Source organism: Natrix helvetica, assembly GCF_964273705.1.
Source record: "Natrix helvetica genome assembly, chromosome: 2".
NCBI lineage: Eukaryota > Metazoa > Chordata > Lepidosauria > Squamata > Natricidae > Natrix > Natrix helvetica.
The window spans coordinates 244,103,877-244,127,638 of NC_138552.1; the positions used below are offsets into that span (position 1 = coordinate 244,103,877).

Consider the following 23,762-nt stretch of genomic DNA (forward strand, 5'->3'; position numbering starts at 1 on the left):
AATTTCATTAAAGACTTTGTTTCCTATAAGCCAGAGATAAATATTACAAAGTGAAAAGTAGCAACACTGCCACTCGGAGGTCAGAGGCTGGAGTTTTTGAAACAAGGTATCTCTTCTTTTTTTTCTCTTTGATCTTACTGACTTTGTAGCTGAAGGGTTTGCAATTTTCTTTTAGAAACTGATAAAGAGCCAAGAGCACGAATTGTTTTCGCAGGTGCTTTTGAGAACTATTTTGGCAGGGGAGAGAAAGGGGGAAAAAACCAGAACACTTCTCCTTTGAAGAGCATAAAATAACTTGTGTTTAAGTGAACCTAAAATAAAAAAATAAAAGAGGCATGGAAGGCTAGAGTGGCAATGGCTACTAGTTTTTCTTTTCTTTTCCATCTTCTTTTTTGGAAACATGGATCAATATTCAGATGAGGAAACCTTAAAATCCCAAAATATCTTGACTGGAATTCAAAATCTATTGAAAGGATATGGGACAATTGAGAAGAAGTTGTAAAAACTAGTGTTCCTCACAGCAAAAGATGAAGGGGTTGGAGTCCCAAAAATTAAAGGGGAGAATGAAGACATAGAAGATAAAGACAAAACAATAGATGAATTTATTAATGGAGCAAATGTGGGTGAAAGTGGAATGAAGGGAATATGGAAAAGGGAATTCGATGAACTGGAGCTCTACCCCAGATTCCAAGATACAGAAGGAAAAAAAGGATAATGATGATGGATTTAAGAAGAGAAATTTTTTTCAGAAGCACAATTGACAACCAAAGACAAGCTAATTTTAATAACAGCTGGAGGGCAACGAGATTACCTTAGAGATCCTTCAAGCAACAAAGTGCAAAGAGAACTCTATAAAAACCTTATAAAGGAGATAAAAAGAAGACTGACACCACAATTGGCAAGAGAGATAAGACTGTTTTGTTACTGGAAAGATACAGGTTGACAATGAAAGTTGATAATAAAAAATTAGTTAATTTTGGTGATCAATAAGTAGGAATTTAGAAATTATTAGATTGTTTTAGATTGCTATTAAATGTTTATTAGTCAACAAATAATTAACTATAATAACAATAATGAAATGATAATGGATACAGCTTAATGATATATACACATACTGGCAAACTAGTAAAAGAAATTTGGATATAAATTGCAAATTGCGATCTGGGAAAAAGACCTATAAATTTTATTAACAAACTTTTATTTAGATCTTGTCATAAAGGTGTAATGTTTTTTGGGTTTGACAAGAGAAGGTGGGATATAAATAGTAAATGATTTTTAGCCAATTATAATAACAACAAGGAAATGTCAATGGATATTGTTTAATAATATATACATGCTCAGGTATTGGCAAAAGCAACTTGGATACAAACTCTAAACAGCGAGTTAGGGGGGAAAAGCAGGGGGGGAGGTTTAGAAATTTTATTAATTGACTTTTACTTAGAATATGTCATAAAGGTGTAATGTTATTGGAGGATTTTTGAAATAGCTAATGAATGCCATTATGTGGTTGTGTCTAAGTATTAATGATTTGAGATAAAAGCACATTCAAATAATTGTAATCAAATGAGAATTGTGGTACAGATAGTAAGATATACAAAGATTTTTGATTTAAAGTCTATAATCTAATATGAACTATAAGTAATGACTGTGGAAGAAATGCACGAAAGTTATCTGTAACCAATCGGCACGCTTTCTACAAGATGTAATGAAGGATGATTTTTTTTGTGTGTTCTTGTTTAATTAAAATAAAAAAAAATTCAAAAGAAATGGTTTGTTGTAGAATTGAGAGAGAGTAACTGGCTCAAGATAATCCAGATGGCTTTGTGCCTAACACAGGATTGCAACTCACAGTCCCCAGGTTTTTAGTCTGATGCCAAAACTACTACACCAAACTGTATCTCTATAAATAATTCAGATTGCCCTGTCAAGGGAGAAATATACTTTCTTGTGAATTCTACATTTTTTCAAAAACTAAAGAAAAACAGAGCACTTGCATGACACAAGCCTCAATGGCATGTCCTAGTCATATCAATTACCATAATTTGTGTTAGAGCAGCGGTTCTCAACCTGTGGGTCGGGACCCCTTTAGGAGTCGAACAGCCCTTTCACAGAAGTCACCTAAGACCATCGGAAAACACATATTTTCGATGGTCTTAGGAACCGAGACGCCAATTTGATGGTTGGGGGTCACCACAACAGGAGGAACTGTATTAAAGGGTTGTGGCATTGGGAAGATTGAGAACCACTGTGTTAGAGGGTAGCCAAATGCTTGGCAAAAAGGCCTTTCTCACTTCCTTGCTGATGACTTCTTAATTATAAAGTTTGTTTTGATCAGAAGTCAGCTATCCATATCCCATGTGGAATTGAACATTTACTTAAATCGGGGGTGTCAAACTCATCACAGTGGCATCATACGACATATCGGGACTTTTCCCCCCTTTGCTAAACTGGGTTTGGGCGTGGCTAGCACGTGACGCATCTGGCCCACAGGCTGAGAGTTTGACAGCTCTGACTTAAATTGAAACCAGAGTGGCTAAAATATTTCTATTTATGGTGGAAATGTTAGGAATTTGACATTTGGGGCCCAAGATCTGTCCCATGATTCTTTTTTATTTATTTTTTTAAATCATTTGCTTTGCTATTAATGTTTAGAACAGGGGTATTCCACCTTGGCAACTTTAAGCCTTGTGGACTTCAACTTCAGAATTCCCAAGCCAGCATGGTTGCCTGAGGAATTCTGGGAATTAAAGTCTACAAGTTTTAAAGTTCCAAGGGTGGATAGCCCTGGTTTAGAACAAGGCAATGCTTTATATGGATGTTTATATTAATTTGATATCATAATTATGCATCATCACTCTCACATCTCAGCACAAACTATGCTGTGTATTCTATCATTTTCCATTAGTGCTGCTGCCTTTTTTCACTTGAAATGTTGCATTATTTATGGCTATTAGATTCCCATTCCAATATAGCATTTTCCCATTTCAGTGCAAGAAGGATGGCTTTCCAGTCCCAAACGGAATTGTTTCATTTAAACAAATATAAAAAAGGAAGATGGTTTGTTTACCAAGTCTATTTATACTGAGAAGCAAAGTACTGTAGGCAGGTTGTATCCATCACTTTTTCTCTGAAAAAGTAGACAAACTTACAAAGAAAGCACTGAATAAGTCGCCCACAGTTCTTGCTTTCTAAGAATGTCTCTGGAGGATAAGTCAAGCTTAGAAATATTTTTGTGATAAATATAGTTGAGTAATTTGCAGCATGCAAGGTTCTGCTTTTTTTTTAAAAAAAATCAAAGAATCTAATTGAGTCAGGTGTGGCAGAGAGGTGTTCATGAAATTAAATCAATTATCTCGTGAAACAGTTTTTGTGACCCTAATTTGGAGCAATGACTACAGGAGATTAGGACCAAGGAGCTTCTGTCTTCAGTCATGGAAGAGAGTAGTCATTCTCTATTAATTCATTCTAATTTATAGGATGTGGGTGAAGGGAAAAACATGGATGAGGAATTTATTCCTAGAGAAAAGGTAGGCTATAAATCTAATAAATAAACCAGTCCTTTGAGGTAGTCCAAACAAGAAGTATTGTGAGTACTTTTAACGCTACCTGTATTGTAGGGTTACGGTAACAGAATCTTCCAAGTCGGAAAGTCCTGTGTTCCCCTCTCCTCCCGCACACACATTTATTCTCATGAAAACTAGGAAGGGTCTCTTCTGCAGAATGTTTTGTCCTCATTCCTCCTTAAGATTGTGTTTATCAGACTGTTACCTTGGCTGCAACTTTCCTTCTGTCTTCTAACATTCTCATATACTATTGCAGTCATGTAGAATAGAATAGAATAGAATAGAATAGAATAGAATAGAATAACAGAGTTGGAAGGGACCTTGGAGATCTTCTAGTACAAACCCCTGCTTAGGCAGGAAACCCTATACCACTTCAGAAAAATGATTGTCCAATCTCTTCTTTAAAACTTCCAGTGTTGGAGCATTCACAACTTCTGGAGGCAAGTTGTTCCACTGATAAATTGTTCTAACTGTCAAGAAATTTCTCCTTAGTTCTAGGTTGCTTCTCTCCTTGATTAGCTACTGTAACTTATCTACAGTAAACACATGCTTTATTGGCTATTAATATTGGCTAATTGATTCTGAGTGTCAACAAGGTTTACCTCAAAGAAAATCAAAATTAATATTTTGTTATTTCTAATTGCTTTTTCCTCCTTCAGTATCCTGACTCGCTATGAGGATTCCCAACCACTCCTTGATGGGCCCTTTCAGAGGACATATGAGTATTAAAAGCAGCCGTAAGTATTTAACATTTTCAGCAAGATAAATGTTGTGAATTCCAATCTAATATTTTTAATAATGCAAACTGTCTTCAGAAATTACAAAAATACTCCTATTTACTTCATGTATTTATTCTGTCCTTTAAAATGAAAATAGGTAAAAATTCAAATATGTAAATAGGTACCATTTGAATAACATATTGGGATGCATAAAGTGATTCAGAATAAATAATTTGCTACAGTGTTTCTCAACCTTGACAGCCTGAAGAGGTGCGGACTTCAAATTCTGGGAATTGAAGTGCGCACCTCTTCAAGCTGCTTCATTCGGTGATTTTTCAAAACAATTTCAAATTATTTCTTTAAATTGTAGGATATGATTTGTAACGGTTTAGTTTTTCAGGATCATTATTTCATCCATATTTGAAAGCCAGGTAAGTAATTATAGTAAATAGACAATAGAGTTTAGGGAAGTCAGTAAACTAAGTTTGGATTAAAATATCTGCAAGGCACTTGGAAATAGCAAGTGTAGACCAATTGCTTCATTGCACAAAAGCATAATCAATGGTGTCCTCTCTCAGAATAATGTATAATGGATATAACAGAAAGTTTTTGGTTTTGCAGTTTTGATTGGGTTTCACAGCTTTGAACTGATATCTTGCTTTTGGCAAAGTACGCATCATTTCAATGTTTATAAAACCAAAAGATTCTTGAATATGTACTGAATTTTTCAGAGTATAAGACACACCTTTTTCCCTCAAAAAAGAGGCTGAAAATCTGGGTGCATCTTATACACTGAATACAGCATTTTTTGCCTCCAGAAACCCTTCCTCCTTCATCAAAATGGTCATGCATAGCTTGTAGGAGGCTTTTGGAGTGCACCTGGGGGCTGGGGAGGGCAGAAATGACCATGGCTGTTTTTTGCTCAATTTTGCCACACACCCCCAGCCCCCAGGAGCACTCTATAAGCCTCGTAAAGGCTATCCATGCTCTTTTTTTGACAAAAAATGGCCTGTTTTCATGAAAACTGGGCCGATTTTTGCTCGTTTTTGCCCCCCCCCGAAGCACTCTATAAGCCTCCTAAGGGCTATTCATGCCCTTTTTTGAAAAAAAAATGGGCCTGTTTTTGTGAAAAATGGGCCATTTTTGGGAGGTTTGCAGAGTGCAAAAACTTTTTTTTAACATTTTCCCCTTCAAAACCTTGCTGCGGCTTATACTCTGTGGAAAACCGGGGCTCAATCTTCCCGGTTTGGCCAGAGGCCTTCTCCGGGGGCCGATTTCATGAGATGGAGAGTGAAGACAACACACAGGATTCCTCGGGATGAAGCCGCGCCCAGAGTTGCCTCTGGGGGTCTCTTTTATTGGTAAACAAGGAAGGGCGGAGTAAAGGGTTCATACTACAATTACACATAGGTTTAACACTACCATATTTGGTCATACTTCCTGTAATAGGTTTAACACTACCATATTTGGTCATACTTCCTGTACAAGCATTCTATTGGTTCCTGGTGTCATGTTTACATTGGCTGCTCATCCTGGCATTGTGGTGATGAGATCCTTTTGTCTCCTTTGTTTTTCCTCCTAACGTGGTTCAGCCTCTTTCCAGAGGCCTACAGTAGTGGAAAATTACCAGAGATAGTTCTTCTGAGCACATGTTTTTTGTTTAGCCCTTAATGGTGGATCAGATACTACTGCAACAATACTCCGGTGCATATTATACTCTGAAAAATACGGTAGCTGGAGAAAGTTCTAATGGGATGAAATACTTCTACTCTACCTTTTTTTCTTTCTTAACTTACATCAAACAACTTTAACAAATAATCTTTATCAGACCTACATACAGTATTTCATCCTGTATGATAAATGTTTCCAAGGATAGCTCATAAGAAAATGTACGGTAAAAGGTAAAGGTTCCCCTCACACATATGTGCTAGTCATTCCCGACTCTAGAGGGAAGTGCTCATCTCCGTTTCCAAGCCGAAGAGCCAACGCTATCCAAAGACATCTCCGTGGCCATGTGTCCGGCACGACTAGCAACCGAAGGAGCCCGGAATGCTGTTACCTTCCCACCAAGGTGTTTTCTATTTTTTCTACTTGCATTTTTACATGCTTTCGAACTGCTAGGTTGGCAGAAGCTGGGACAAATAACAGGAGCTCACTCCGTTAAGCAGTGCTAGGGATTCAAACCACCAAACTGCCGACCTTTGTGATTGACAAGCTCAGCATCTTAGCCACTGAGCTACCCTTAAGAAAATGTAAGATAATCATTAAATCAAAGCCAAAATGAAAATAGTCAACTTAATCACAATTGAGTGATTTATCTAAAAAAAGAATATTTTAGAGTCAGAATGCTACCACTACAATGATTTTATTCATGTGTTCACCAAATATGGAGAGTGGAAGCATTCAAAGAGCCTCAGATGAAGATGATAGCAAACTGATGTGAGGTGAAGGCAGGCCAACAAATACCTGGATGCTAGAGTTTATTGCACATTAAAAATTCAGAAACAGAATGAATTGATATGATTTCTCTACATAGCCTTAGGGTTGGGAACCAATCTAAAATTTGTATTGTGTCTTAGCTGAAATGTCTACCCTATCTTTAGCAGCCCCACATACAATACATTGAAATCTGAAAGTCTCAGAATTACCAAGGCATGGCTATGTAAAGCTTCAAATGTTCTTGGTGCAGTTCATGAATGGTACTAACGTTATGCAGAGGTGGTATTCAGCAGGTTCTGAGAACAGGTAGTGGAAATTTTGAGTAGTTCAGAGAACCGGTAAATACTACAACTGACTGGCCCCGTCCCCAGCTGATCGGGATGAAATGCGGATTTTGCAGTATCCTTCCCGTGCTATGCCCACCAAGCCTCACCACGCCCACCAAGCGACACCACGTCCACCAAGCCACACCCACAGAACCGGTAGTAAAAACTTTTGAATCCCATCACTGACTTTATGCACTTGCTTGAGGAAGATGGCATTCAGGATGACAGATTTTCTTTTTCCAAGAACATGTGAAAGACTAGGCCTGGATCTTTCACAAACGTTGATGTTCTGATTTCTGCTTGTTTTCTACTAGCTCAGGAAGATAGGATTGGAATGATAAGTACATTGTCATTCAGTCTAAGTCCTTGCAAAGAGATGCCAATAACTCAAATTAGTTAATTTAATTAAGTCATCTCTATCCTAGAGACTATTGGGATTATAGCTCACAGAATTCTAAGTCTTCCTCATTTTTATGCTGATAGCTGATTTACTTATTATATTCTATATGATGTAAACTGATGTAACACCTACTGGGTTTCTGATTCCCTTTTTCTTCACTGGACAACTGTAAATTCAGGGGTTGTAATTTTGATACCAAAAACATAATCACATCCAAGATCTTCATTTTGCATATGACAGCATCATTTTTATGCCCATTTAGGAATGAATTTGAATACCACTGCTGGAACTTTTCACAGATGGTTATTTTATGACATTCCCATTAAATCTAGGCCAAGGCATACAACCAACCTTAAACTGGCAGATACTTTTGTGTGGATCCCTCCCCCTTATCCAAAAACTTTGAGCACTGGAGAGAAGAGCAGTTTTAATTGTGGTTCCAAGCCTGGGAGCAGACAGAATAGCCAACCCAGTACATTTCAGCTCATACATTTTGGCTCATCAGCCAAATGGTAAAGGGATGTTTTATTGTCATTTGTGTTGCATCAATCAAGCTGATTATTGCTGCATTCAGATTTACAACAGGAAATTTATAACTTCAGATATGATTTATTCAAAATGTAATATGCCAAAGGAATCTATTTCAGTTCAGTCTGCAGATACAGACTAAATTAGTAATTACCAAAAGGCAGTTGTAATGTCATAGTGGGTTTGGAATAAGGAAAATATTCTTGCTGAGAAAACGTTTGATACTTTTTTCCCCCTGCTAATTTATCACTGTCTTTTCTCCCTTAAAGGTGACTTTATAGATGTGGTTGATTTTAAAATGAAAGAGTTTTTTTTTTCTAAAAAGCACATTTCAGTAACAAATAATTCCTATTACAAATAAGGAAGGCACAGAAGGATCCCAAGGCTACATAAAGCATTACATGCATCTAAATCACAAAACGCAATTCTCAGTTTCAAGGTTTTCAGGAGCATGAGTATAGACAGACTTATTTCTGGAAATCTGGAAACTACTGAAACATACAGAACATTGACTAATAATCATGAATTAGATTATCATCTATTTTCTTTGCTCTTAATATTCTGATAGTTTTCAGAGTAGTTGATATCCTAACTTTTAACAGCAATCTATAAATGTAAAAGCTAACATGGTGTTATTTATGCACTTTATCCTGTCCCAGTCATATGACTTTTTATTTATTTATTTTTATTTTTATTTTCTTCGAATTTCTAGACCGCCCCCTCTCCCGAAAAGGACTCGGGGCGGTAACTTTGGTGCTTAACATAAAATCAGCATATAAACCACCGCCCGAGAACACATTTTGACTTGCATTTAAAGTAGTAAAGAGACTGAAACTCATGGTGGAGATGTATGGCCAAAATAAATAAGTTCCCATCTTTGGCAGAGTTGATCTAAAATAGAGCAGTAATCAAAACCGATGCAATATATTCTAATGGTCTCAGTTAGCATTCTGACAGTTGTATTTTGTGCCAACTGCAATTTATAGATACTCTCCAAAGTTAGTGTATATGAAATGATTTTTATCCGGTATCAATCTATAGTGGGTAAAAAAGTACCTTTTAATATAGCCAATACATTGAAATTTTAGGAGCAAAGTTAGATCTATTATTAAATGATGCACTGGAGTAATAAATTCATGCAGGGCAAACTGAGCTTATTTGCATGTTGATAGGTGTAAGTTAATTTTATCTACCATTTCTAACTCATTATTATTCTAAGACCGTGATGTCGCCTATGTCAGCGTTCCAAATATCATCCAGAATTAAATCAGAGTTCAAGACATAACTTTCATCAAAGTTCCAATTTAATAAAACAGACATGTTGGCACATCTGTGGAAACCCGAATCTGAAGGCTTCCTAGGTTTCCACCCAGTTGAAAGTTCATGAACTTGTCCCCACATCCACAAGTCCATCACATGGTCCAATCTTCCTCTGCCACATTGGCATTTCCACCCATCTAGTTCTGGTCAGATGCAGAGGTGCAGAGACAAAGAATGACCTTGATTTCTAGAAAGGAATTTTTTATTTTGAAAACAAATAGATTCTACTCCTACCCCCTCCCAATTCCCCACTAATGAAACAGCATTCTAAAGAAAGAGAGTGTGTGTGTGGCAGGCCAAAGATCCTTAAAGGAATATGACTGCAGGCCTGACAGCCTGACACACAAGCCATCACCCCAGCTTAGCTCCACTGCGCATGTGCACGCATCTCCCACCGGCCAACTGATTTTTGAGTCTCTGCTGTGCATGCCCCTGCAGCCCGCTTTTGGTCCCAGAAGGCTGCAGGGAGGCCTAGTAGGCCCAAAATGGGCATGTGGGGGGTCACACATCCATGTTCAGGGGGTCACACATGCATGTGGGGGGTCACACATGCATGTGCAGGGGTCACGCATGCATGTGGGGGGTCACACATGTATGTGCAGGGGCACCAGGGGGTCATGCATGCATGAGCAGGGGGAGTGGGTGGATTGCATGCAAATGCACAGAGGGGAGGGGCATGGAGTGGTTGCAGGCACATTGCACTATGGGTGCAGGCACATGCATGTGCTTATGACACGTGATGACAAAAAGGTTAGCCATCACTACCCTAAGACATCAACACAGCACTTCAAAAATCTTGGTGTGCAATGAAAAAGAGTAAAAGGTAGTTTTATTATTATGTATGAGGACGGCACTATACTCCAAATATACAACTAGTTTCCAGCAATGTTCTGAATGTATATTTAAAAACTCTCTAGACAACATGAATCAGCATTGGAAATTATGGACCACGCACAGCTCTGGGGCTCTCTTTGGATAGCCTGATAAAGATCTCAGCTTCTTGGCCTTTGTCCATTTTTTATCAGTTGAGCACTGGAGAAACCTGCTGTGTTCTTAATCAAAATCAGTGATGGGAATGGGGAAAATTTCAGAGTTGGGGATATTGTACGTTAGACAAAGGTTTTCAGGCAAGCACTACCTTATAATAATAGCAATAGCAATAGCACTTAGATTTATATACCGCTTCACAGTGCTTTTACAGCCCTCTCTAAGCGGTTTACAGAGTCATCATATTGCCCCCAACAATTTGGGTCCTCATTTTACCCACCTTGAAAGGATGGAAGGCTGAATCAACCTCAAGCTGGTCAGGATCGAACTCCTGGAGTAAGCAGTGAGTTAGCCCTGCATTACTGCACCACCATGGCTCAATAATGACTGCATCAAGAGAAACAAAATCTAAAATTAATCCATCCGGATAATTTAGACGAAGCTCCCTTAGGTAGCTTATGTACATGTCTGGAGTCAGGGCTAAACCTTGGATTTCTGCCCTTGCATAAAGCATTTAATAACAGCTTAAAAAACTTATTCTAGTTCTTGATTTCATGAGGATCCAAAAGTTACAGGATTCCAGACATGACATCTATTTCTGATGTCCTGCATTGGTTAATTGTATATTTTACCTCGCAAAAACTTATGCACACTTAAAATCCTGGTGTCACTGGGTGACTATAGAAACTGCCTTCATAATATGATTAATATTTTGCCTTTAAATTGCAAAACAGGCCAGCTTGACCCTGAGTGCCTGTCATTTATTAAACTTTCATTAAGATTGCTTTATCCTTCTCTGTTGCTGTTAATAAAATAAAGAGATTAACATGATAATTAAAATTGCCTCTCATAGGATGCAATGGATTTACCAATCAATCACTTCTCTAGCTTTCAACTGCAAATCCAAGCTTCAACTGATATAAACAATGTAAATCAGGGGAGAGGAAAATCAACTTCAGATTTCTAACCTCATTTTTGTTTGAAATCAGTGTTATCTACCTGTAGAAAACAAGCCAGAAACCTCTGTGTCACAGTTGGAAAACAAACCTCAGTGGAAAATTGCTCTGCTCATAGAAAAGCTGACAAGTAGAGAGAGATTGTTTACCAGATGTATTTTATAGATTGTAAAAGAAGGGGGACCAATTTAATTGTTATTCTTGATAACAATCAGGCTCTCCCTATTTGAAATAATTAAAATCACTTATCTAGATTCTTAGCATACTGTACAGAGGTGGGTTGCTGCTGGTTTCACCCAGATTGGGCGAACCGGTAGTAGCGGTGGGGCAAGGCTCCACCAACCTGCCCAGATACTTCTGTGCATGCACAGAAGTGTCGCACACAGGACCGCACCTGAACCGGTAGTAGAAAAATTGGCAACCCACCTCTGATACTGTATAAGCATTGGGTAGATTTGGGAAAGCAAAATGTTACTTGCTTCAGAGCTAAGTGCTTTCTAGAGAAGGTTGCAAATACATTTCTCAATGTATATTTTATTTGAAATAAATGTTATTAATATTGAAAACTTCTTATCTTCAATTTCCACATAAAAATTATGTTCTGAATATACCTATACATTCCAAGTGTGCATCTAACTTAAAAAGATTGCTGCAGTTGCTAAAAAAAATCCAATACGATTTACATTTTATCTGGAAAAAAATGCCTTCCTAAATATGGTTAATTTCATCACTGGAAAAATCCAAAAGAAAATGTGCAAACTTTGTTTCCTGAGCAGATGTTCAGTAGTTTAGGTGTAGCTATTGGAAAGCTTAGTTTTGCAGATAATTAAACAAATAAAAATAGCATGGACATAATTATTGTTACCCCAATATAATGTTTTGTACCATACTCTTTTGATGCAATAACAGCAATCAAGGACTTTCTGTAGCTCTAAATATGACTTTTATACTTCTCAACAGCAATTTGTTCCACTCCGTAGCAGTTGACTTGAGCGATGCAGTGGCTCAGTGGCTAAGATGCTGAGCTTGTTGATCAGAAGGTCAGCAGTTCAGCAGTTTGAATCCCTAGCACCGCATAATGGAGTGAGCTCCCATTACTTCTTCTAGCTTCTGCCAACCTAGCAGTTTGAAAGCACGTAAATAATGCAAGTAGAAAAATAGAGTCCACGTTGGTGGGAAGGTAACAGTGCTCCGTGTGCCTTCGGCATTTAGTCATGCCAGCCACATGACCACAGAGACGTCTTCGGACAGCGCTGGCTCTTCAGCTTAGAAATGGAGATGAACACCACCCCTAGAGCCAGAAACTAATAGCACGTATGTGCAGAAGAACTTTTACCTTTACTGTAGTAGTTGACGTAGGTTTGATAGGTTCTTTCTCCCAATTGTGAGTTTGTTCCAATTGTGAACTCTTTCTATAGATGTTCTATATTCTATGTTCTGTATTCAGGTCAGGACTCATAGCAGACCACTTCAATTATGACCTGTGACTGAGACAGAACATTTTAACACTGGGCTTTATGTTAGAATGCAATACAGTACAGTACAGTACAGTACAGTACAGTGGAGTGGAGTGGAGTGAGTGGAACGGAACAGAAGAGCAGAGTGGAGTGAGTGGAACGGAACAGAAGAGCAGAGAAGGGGTCTTGGAGGTCTTCTAGTCCAACCCCCTGCCTAGACAGGAAACCCTATACCATTTTAGACAAATGGTTGTCCAATCTCTTCTTAAAAACTTCCAGTGTTGGAACATTCACAACTTCTGGAGGCAAGTTGTTCCACTGATTTATTGCTCTAACTGTCAGAAATTTAGTTCCAGAATGCCTTGATATGTTCTGATTTTATTTTGCCCTGCCTAGATTCAATGCATCTAGTATCAGAGACAAGAAAACAGCATCATAACTTTATGAAACCTTCTCGATTTTTCACAGTAGGGCTGGTGCTCTTTTCTTTAAAAGGATCTTTTTTCTTCTTCTGTGTTGCTGTGACTTACCAAAAAGCTGTAATTTTGTTTCATCTGCTCCAAGGACATTCTCCCAGAAGGACTTGTCAACATGCAGTTTAGCAAATTCTAGTCTAGCTTTTTTGTGTCAGTCTTTCAGAAATAAGATCTTCTATGCTATGGAGGCCACTTTCAGAGAGTTAGAACTGGATGGTGCGACTTCATATTGTACTTTAATCTTGGAGCTCAGCTGGAACAGATTTGAAAATCAAACTTGTCCTTGCATGTAAAGTGGGAAGAAAATGACACATTTCACTTTTCCCCTTGCTTTTCAGTAACTGGCCTTAATTTTTTTAATAACTTGTGCAGCTTTCTTTTCTCTTGTTTTCAGTTTTTTTTTGAGACTTTGTTTCCACTAGAATAATTTTTTATTAAATAATGATAGTGCATAAGATGAATATTTAACCAAGTGTTAAGTATGGAAAGCAAGAACAGAAACAGAAACAGTCATTCCAAATGTTTTGCATTCATGTACCTTCCTTTATACCAACTAAAGTAACAGTTTGGAAGAGAGAGACTAATACAAAAAATCCATCTTGGAGTTTGTATTCCTAGAAAAAATGGATATCCATAATTCTTTTTCTATTTCTTAGCTCCTGAGGTAAAAAAAACCACACCTTTAAATCGTTACAAATGGAGATTGTATTGGAAGATTAAACCTATAATATTCTTTAAGAGTTATATATAAGAGATACCATATCAAGAAATGGGGATTTAATAAGTATACATACAAAGATGTCATTCATTGTTTATTTCTATTCATTTGTTCATTACTTCATCATAAAGTAGTACAAAAAGAAGCCACACCAAAATACCACTTCAAGTATCACAATCAGAAAATGCATTTCTCTAGAAGTGTAAGAATTCCTCAGAAATCAATGTGCCTGATACTTAAATCTATTAACTAGAGCAATTTTTAAAAAATTTCCTCAGCCTTTTCTCCAAGTTCTTCCTGCAAGCTCTCAAGCCAGTACATTGTTCAAGATCATATGGCTGTGCATTACAGAAAACTGCTCGCCGCCAAAGGTATTTGCTAAATAAAATATCTTTTCTCCTCAGTCATCTGACAATTGTAGTTACGGGTGGATTCACTTTAACTAAAAGTGTGCATCATAGATCTTTCTCAAACTCAAATGTCCTAATATTATTTTTTAAGAGATCACTTCCAAATGTTATATTATATAATCATCAGTTTTGTCTAAAAAAATTTCAAAATGAGTTCTATGTTATCTTGGACAAAATCTGTAATCTGTCCAATGCCTGCTGCCTAGGGCAGTGGTGGGCAACCTTTTTTTTCAACTGAGCCAAATCTCGCCAAAACCACGATTGAAATTTACTTTGAGAGCCACATTTTTAAAACCAAAAATACATAGGATGGTACACTGTTTTTAGTTTCAATAAGTTTTTATTGAGAATATTCTGCATGCAAGTATCCACATAGGTCGGGAGGATACAAATAACACAACTAATAAAACAAAAACTTTAGAACGATATTATTTATCGATAACGTTAAATTCCGTAAAATTTGCCTTACAATGTAGAGAAAATTACATCCTGACATTGACTGACAAAGTCACAACCACTAATGTGAACATTGGCCTTGCATTTCCTTGGATAGTTTGAGTAAGTCAGGTTTGTATGTTGTTGTTTTTAATTTCATCTCTCTCTCCCACTTTCTTTTTTTCTTTTTCTTTCTCTCTCTCTCTCTGGCTCTTTGTCTCTCTCTCCCTCCCTCCCCCATCTCTGTCACTCTGTGTGTGTGTCTGTCTGTCTCTCACTCACTCACTCTGTGTGTGTGTGTATCTGTCTCTGTCTCTCCCTCTGTCTCTCTCCCCTCCCTTCCTCTCTCTCTGTCACTCTGTGTATGTGGGTGTGTCTGTCTCTCACTCATTCACTTAATCACTCACTCTGTGTGTGTGTCTCTCTCTGTCTGTCTATCTTTCTCTCCCTCCCTCCCCCTCTCTGTCTCTCTCTGTCTGTGTGTGTGTGTGTGTCTGTCTGTCAGTCTCTCTCTGATTCCCTCCCTCACTCCCTCTCTCTGTTCCTCTCTCTGTCTGTCTGTCTCACTCACTCACACACACACACACACACACTGTGGTCACCTTGTTGAGTGTTCCAATCACATTTGAAACACTCAGCAACTGGCCTGCATTTATGGTATTTTGCAGCATTCTGCAGTCATAGGACCAAAATTGGTTGTCACTCGCCCGGGCTTTTGCAGAAGCTTCCCTCCGAAGCCCGAGAGGAGGGAGGGGAGCGGGCACCCAGCACACAGAAGAGCCGCATTAAAGGGTGTAAAGAGCCGCATGTGGCTCGCGAGCCGCGGGTTGCCCACCACTGGCCTAGGGAGTTTAGCATAAGCTAAACTTAAAGGTTTAGCCTAAGCTAACTTAAAATTTCTGTTACTGTCCTTTAAGATACAAGTAGGCCTTGGCTTATGACGACAATTGAACCCATGATTTCTGTTGCTAAGCGAGAGATATGTTAAGTGAATTTTGACCCATTTTACGACCTTTCTTGCCATAGTTGCTAAGTAAATCATTGCGGTTGTTATGTTAGTAACATGGTTGTTAAGTGAGTTTGACTTCTGCATTGACTTTGTCAGAAAGTCACAGAAGGCGATCACGTGACCCTGAGACACTGCAACTGTTGGTTGTAAGTGTGAAAAACAGTCCTTTATTTAAGCAGTTTATCTACTGCCTCAATTGTAGTTTTCTCTAGAAGGTAGATATTCACAGCATATAAAATAAATTCTAATTAATGGTACAACTGGCACAGAGAGCCAGTTTGGTCTAGTGGTTATGGCACCAAGCTAAAAAGTAAGAGACGGTGAGTTCAAGTCCCCACTGAGACATGGAAACCAGCTGGATGACTTTGAGCAAGTCACTCTCTCTAAGCCAGGGGTGTCCAAACTTGGGAACTTTAAGACTCGTGGACTTCAACTCCCAGAATTCCCCAGCCAGCATAGCTGGCTGGGGAATTCTGGGAGTTGAAGTCCACGAGTCTTAAAGTTCCCAAGTTTGGACACCCCTGCTCTAAGCCCAATCCACTCACAGAGTTGTTGTTGTGAGAAAAATAGGAAGAAGGTGTGAGGGAGGCAGGGTACGTACATACATACATACATACATACATACATACATACATACATACATGGTTCTATTAGTCTAGTTCTATATGTCCCTAAGCCTCTGTAGTTCTTAAGGCATTCTACAAAAGTTGTTTCCTCCCCTCTAGAGACCATCAGAATAGACACTTCCCTTGCTTATGGGTGGGAGCAGGCTCTTCTATGGGAGAGGAATTGCCCCAATGCATGCATGTGACTCTATTGCACTTACAGGGACTTCTAGTAGATATTGCCTGGCAGTCTGGGTCAGTTAGACAGAATCTAGCTGGTAAAGGTAGTCTCTTTGATAGCTAGATACCAAGCTATATAGAACAGGGGTGTCAAATTTGCATCGTCACGTGATGTATCACAATCCCCCCTCTTTTCTAAACTAGGCACGGGCATGGCCAGTGCATGACGCATCTGGCCCGCAGGCCACAAGTTTGACAGCCCTGTTATACAACTTAAAAAATAGCAAACAGAAACACAGTGCCATCTATTATGGGTCATGCAGGAGCAGTGTAACAGGCCTGGTAAACATGGGCAGCTGCATTCTGTTTGAGCTAAAACTTTTGGGGTGGTTTCCAAGGGCAGTCCCAAGTCCTTGCATTATTGCACTAGTCTGATCCAGAGATGACAAGGATCCAAGTTCTGTTCTGATACTTCCCATGCTAGATAAGAGATTCCAGGAGGTAAAATGTTTAAGGATGATTTCTTGACCCAGTGAGATTTCAAAGCCAATTTCTTCATCGCTCCCCTAATGAAACTGCTTTCAATTTGATTTTCAAACATTGCAATCCAGTTCTGAGTTCTACTGGAGAATCTAACATCGCATTCAAATATGGTCACTAAGCAAAATCTCTGCAAAAGAGTTTAGGCAGCATACAGAAACATGCTTTCTTTTTGATAATCCTATGCAGAGCTCTGAGGGGTATGAATGAAACAGCATATTGATAATACATTATCTCCATGACTGTTCTGTTTGGTTCGTGGACTACAATCATGCAGAAAAATATGTATATATTTGCTTATGTATAGGTAAACTTTGGATTACGAAGACATTTTTCTTCTAGCTTGCTTGGGTTTATCATGATTTTAGAAACTATAGATGTTCTTCTCCTGATCTGTATGAACTGCCCTATATTATAAGAGAGAAGAAATTAAAGTGGTGTTTTGTCCAAGAGAAGCTGAACACCTTGCAGTATAGGATTCTCTAAAACAAAGAGCCATAGAAGTTGCTTAGGGTTTGATGCCAACTCTGGGTGGAAGGGGGAAACTAATCTGGCTTCAGCAGTGATTGGGAGTTGTGAATCCTGTGACCTGTATTTGACACCACTTCTGTTTTTCCTCTCCTATCAAAATGAAGCCTTGTCCTGTCAGGAGAATCCCAGATTCTTATTTATTTATGTAATCAAGGTTCAAGGCCATCCAACACCTTGACAACTCCTGGCAGCTTACAAATAAAAGAAAACCATTTGCAAATAATCAGGTCACCCTCTTGAAAAGAATGCTCTCCACCCGCTTCCCCCAGGGAACCTTTTGTATAAAAGAAAGGATATGTGGCGTGTCTAATAAAAGGAAGAAAAGGGGATTCTGTGCATTGCTGGCTTAAACCTTATAATGCCTTGGTAAGGCCACACTTGGAATACTGCATTCAGTTCTGGTCGTCACGATGTAAAAAAGATGTGGAGACTCTAGAAAGAGTGCAGAGAAGAGCAACAAAGATGATTAGGGGACTGGAGACTAAAACATATGAAGAACGGTTGCAGGAACTGGGTATGTTTAGCTTAAGAGAAAGAAGGACTAGGGGAGATATGATAGCAGTGTTCCAATATCTCAGGGGTTGCCACAAAGAAGAGGGAGTCAAACTATTCTCCAAGGCACCTGAGGGTAGAACAAGAAGCAATGGGTGGAAACTAATCAAGGAGAGAAGCAACTTAGAACTGAGGAGAAATTTCCTGAAAAGTTAGAACAATTAATCAGTGGAACAGCTTGCCTCCAGAAGTTGTGAATGCCCCAACACTGGAAGTCTTTAAGAAGATGTTGGATAGCCATTTGTCTGAAACGGTATAGGGTTTCCTGCCTAGGCAGAGGGTTGGACTAGAAGACCTCCAAGGTCCCTTCCAACTCTGCTATTGTATTGTATTATTGTATTGTATTGTATAAGCCCTGCATACACTGATGACCATTTATTTCTGAAGAAACGTAAGATCTCATCAAAACTAAAAGAAGAAATTCCTAATATTATATGGAAGATGTTGACAATCTGCTCCGGAACTCCCCTGCTCTATGGTCCTGTGGTACAAAAGCAGGAAATGGACATCATCACTAATTTATGTTAGCAGCTTTGGAGGGCCCCCCCAAGAACCCACTTTCTGGGAGGCTGCACATAACCTTGTTTTAATTCATTAATTAGGAGACAGTATTCCCTTTGAGCCTCAAAGGCTTTCATCTGTTCACCTTCAGACATCTTTCTGCATCTGCTAGCTAAATTAGTACTAAAGATGATCATTCGAAGTCTTCTCCTGAATGAGCATGTTTATACATTTTAAATGTATTTTTTTATATTTGATCAAATCTACTTTAATTTTTAGGTGAATTGAAAAACCACTACTTTCACTTTTTTACTTAATGGTCTTATTGTTAGCCATTATAGACACATAGAAAAGAAAGGCTAGAATAATCCTTAATATACTAAAGGAATGAATGAAAATATATTAACAGGGCAATAGCTTTGAATTAGTATTGTACAGAACTGCAGAATATGCATCTTGCCTAAAAACTGGACTGTCTATATTCCATACCCATTATTACTAGAGTAAAATTTGCTGAACTGTTGAAATTCTTATTATTATAGCTGCCTGCCCCCATTTTTAATTCCCATCAGGCTTTTTGTAAAGCCTTTTTTTTTTACTAACAACCAAGATTCAAGCAGTAGTAAGCTCACCATGCTCAAAAGGATCTGCATATTTTTTGTAGCAAAATCAATTTGGAAGTATACGCAACCACAGTTTAGAAACATTTGTTCCCACTCTATATTGAGCTAAAACAGAAGCTCTTGATTTTCGGCAGAAATTCAACCTACTTAACTATTTGTTTATAGGCCTGCGTCATTTCTTCCATTTTCTAAACAGTTTTAATGTACATCACTTTTTTAAAAAAGTATACAAAGTGCCAAAGAAATAAGGGGAAAGTTGTGGAGGATACTTTGAAAACAAAAATGTATGCCAATATCATCCCTAAAACACTGCAGGTACATTGCTTGGCTTGGATAAGTTGAGAAACAGGGTGTACTTTAAGCAGAAAAGCAAAATCAAATCACACAACTATTCCTTGATTTGAATTATGATATGATATGAGATGTGAATTATATTATACTTTTTTTAACAGTTGCACTAGTAGAAGTTCTCGCTTCATATTCAACAAAGAAGCTATCATCAGTTAATTTATAAACAAAACATCTAAATAAGATTCCTTAAGAGCTTGAAGTTAATTGAATTCAGGCTTCAATAACCTCTGTTTCCTATTGGTTGTAAGCAAGCTATTTATTTCTCTTTTCTGCATTTGAAAATGGAATACTGCATTGAGAAGATAAACATTTTTCTTCTTGTTGTTAATTCAGCTGCTGTTGATTCATCTGCTCCAAAGAGTTTAAACACAAGCATTAAATGTAGGTACAACTTGATTTGTTTTCCAAATAATGTCTGGTTTTGTTTTGTTTGGACTGGAAATGTTTGTTTTGGACTCTTTCTCTTTCTGTCCCCTAGCCCCAGCTCTCAAACTTAAGCGAGGGACGTGTGTACTTCATAGGCGGGTGATTGTATCATTAACAAAAATGAAAAGGTCCAGTTACATGTACTCCCAAGTTTCTTACAGGATATCCCAGAGTAGCAGTAAAACTGATCAGAGAGTAACAATTGCCACCTAAGGAGGCTTTTCAAACATGGCTGAAGACGGGGAAGAATTTGGAGGTGTTAAGAGATGACATGAAACTCTGCTTCAAAATCAATAAATTCTGCACCTCTTGAAACCTTCTAACAATTACACTTAACAGTCATGAAATATTCCAGTTGAGATTTCAGATGGTTGCTATGTTCTCCCTAACACTCAAAAGAGAATAAGAGCCAATAGCACTATGCAAGGAGGAAAATGTAGGGCAATTGGTAGGAAAGAGGAGAGAGAGAGAGAGATAAAATATACAATAAAACAATGGTTCTCAACCTCTTCTTCATCAGGGATTCCTTTAAATACCTTTTGTGGCTACGGGCGATGGCCACAGGCTACCAAGATTTAACTCAAGATTTAAATCCTAACCTTTCTTCAAGCCTTCGCGTACCCCCTGTGATGGCATTGCCACCCCCCTCCCCCAGGGGTGCATGCACCAAAGGTTGAGATCCACTGTAGTAGATTACAGTTCTTCACTGGGAGTGGGAATCCAGGGACACTCAACTAGGAGAACAAATTGCAGCTTTATTTTTTTACCACAAATGAAGGCAGATTAATTTTTTACCAGCCATTAACTGAAATGTAGCTTTTCATTGCATATTGTATGTATGCAGCAATCTAATTTCTAGCCTCTGGAATCCCACCCCCTCCAACTGTTTATTAACTTCAATAAATGTCACTATTTAAAATGATTGTACTCTAACAAAAAAGTTTTGCATTGTTTACTATCTAATGGACTAATAAGGATGCACCTTTATCACTGTATGTATTACTATTTGTTATTTTTTAATATTTTGAAACCTGTATTTAAATCTATTTGGCTTCCTTTATAATACAGTCTATTCCATATTTTTATATTAGGTACTAAAATACATTTTTTGACAAAGCATTGATAATTTCACCAGATTCTCATGGGGCACAAAAAAGTTAAGAAATATATATATACATGTGTATGTGTATGTGTATGTGTATGTGTATGTGTATGTGTATGTGTATATGTATATGTATATGTATATGTATATGTATATGTGTGTATATGTGTGTATATGTGTGTATATGTGTGTATATGTGTATATATGTGTACATATGTGTGTATATATGTATATATATGTATATATATATATATGTATGTATATATATATATGTGTATATATATATATGTATATGTGTGTATATGTGTGTATATGTGTGTATATGTGTGTATATGTATATATATGTATATATATCAGAAAAAAAAACAATTCTTGAGTTTAAAGAATAAACTCTATCTTATGTATCAAATCGGTATATGCCACCCAACTCCCAGCTATTCTGAGCACTTCATAACAATTAAAACAATATATCACTGTATCCAAAGCACCACAATAGTAAAAGAAGCCCTTTTTACAGGAACCCTTGGCCAAAGTATTTTCCCGAGATTTTGTAATCCAACATTTCAATGAAAACTTGAAATGACACATTGCTATCTAACCTGTACTGGAAGAAGAACTCATTACCTATGAATATTTGACACTTTAAGCAGAACAGAGAATTGATTCTCTGCATCATGTAATTGTGTCAAAATGATCTTTTTTCATTTTGAATGTTTTAAAACCATAGCAATGAGTCATGTATCTATAGCATGTGGTTTGCCCCTGATAAAATGGGAAACATATCTTCTGGATGTACTATAAACTTTTCTCTGTTCCTTTGCTCTGATATCTTAATGCTGTATTATGATTTTTACTTATCCAACTCCAGTATTCTTAACCAACACTTAGATTGCTCGTTTTCCAATCTTCCTTTTCTCATTCTTAACCCCCCATGGAATATATAGACTAATAAGGTTTTGTTTTGTTTATAACAAGTATCTATGTCTAAGACAGTGATGACTAACCTTTTCCGGACTGAGTGCCCAAAATGCGTGTGTGGCATGCAAATGCGCGCATATGCGCATGAATCCCCAAAATGCAATGTGCATGCAGCCCCCCCCACATGTGTGCATGCCCCCTGTATGTGCCCTGCCCACGCACATGCACGGCAGAGACCCGATGACCAGCTGGCTGGCAGGAAGCACGCACATATTCCATTCTATTGTATTCTAACATAAAGCCCAGTGTTAGAATGCTCTGTCTCAGTCACAGGTCATAATTGAAGTGGTCTGAACTGGGGCAATGGCTCATGTGCCCACAGAGAGGGCACTGCATGCCACCTGTGACACACATGCCACAGGTTCACCATCATGGGCCTAAGAGGTTATAATTAAAATAACTTCAGAATGATAGCCTCTTTCTTTCTTGTTTCTTTCTCTTTGTCTATTCTTAGATTGTAAATCCTTTGGGGGCAATGTTCTATCAATTCTATTCTGAGCAAAATGCCTTGTACATGAATGGCATCCAATCCACACAAATTGTTTTTGCTGGTACTATTAATAGATAATAAGCAATAAATGAAAAAAGGCCCCAAAAGAGTGTATGAAAAGATTCTTTGGAATCGCTATCCCAATTTAAGGTAAAAGAATTATCTTACTAAGCCCTAATGGCTTTCTCTGTCAAATAACCTCGAAATGGTTTCTGAACAACAGCTCTAAGAAATTGATTACTGTATGATAGAGGTTTTTTTCAGTTCTCCACTCCTCCATTAATTCTTAGCTTAGTTTTTATTACAGAAAAAAATATTTGCTGAGTATGCATTCTGCCTCTTCCTTAAAAACATCTTAAAATGATGTTACGTTAACATGGGAGAAATAGCAGAATCTGCATAGCTTAGCATAAATGGCTGATGAAGCGAAAAATGATAGCAGGAGTGATTCATGTTATAGGAATAGCACTGCTTTGAAATATTAAGTAGATGTTTTCAGGTGTAACTATTATTGAGTTAACTAGGTACAGTACTTTCAGTGGAGCAATTTTTGGAAATAAAGTGTTAACAATTTCCAATTTTGGCACTAAAAGTTAGTTTTAATTTAATACCAGAGTCATTTGGGATTATTTTTAAAATATGTGATGTCATTGATAAGCGGTTGGACTTGAAGTGATTTGTGAAGGGATGACTATTACATAATGAATTTAAAATGCAATGAATATTCTTTGAACATGTATAGAAATGCACTGTAAATTGTGATATATTTAGCTTGTCTTATGTACAAGCGGTTGGGTTTTTTTTGTTGTTCTGGATATCAGAAATGTTCATAGCTCTCAAAATTAGTTCCTACTTAATCTTTGCTTAGCAACAGAAAAATATATATTTTATTAGGTAAATTAGAGTGATTTTATGGCATCAGCAGCTTTCTGTCTGATGGGATTTTCAGTAACCTGTGTTCATTCAAGTAATGGATAAAATGTTTTCTCATTCATAACATGATTACTGCTGAGAAATACACATTCATTAAAATGCTTTACAGTTATTGCATAAAGCAGAAAGCATTATGATAAATACTGATCCTTAATTTAATAATCCATTGTTCTTAATTTGTTAACATTTAACTTAATAATTCACTGT

The 23,762-nt window shown here is 37.7% G+C and overlaps 1 protein-coding gene across 4 annotated transcripts in view; it reads left to right on the top strand.

The window, feature by feature from the left end:
- The window catches only part of LOC309386873 (spermatogenesis-associated protein 7 homolog), a 62,624-nt gene that overhangs the window by 14,081 nt on the left and 24,781 nt on the right, over positions 1–23,762 (top strand). For all 4 annotated transcript variants that reach the window (XR_014174509.1, XM_081942767.1, XM_081942765.1 and 1 more), the window contains exons 2-4: positions 4,223–4,300; positions 14,168–14,260; positions 19,960–20,007. Coding sequence is in view for 3 of the 4 variants with exons in the window: in XM_081942767.1 (XP_081798893.1) it covers positions 4,237–4,300; positions 14,168–14,260; positions 19,960–20,007 (205 nt within the window). In the remaining variant the exon portion in view is untranslated. The remainder of the gene's footprint in view (positions 1–4,222; positions 4,301–14,167; positions 14,261–19,959; positions 20,008–23,762) is intronic.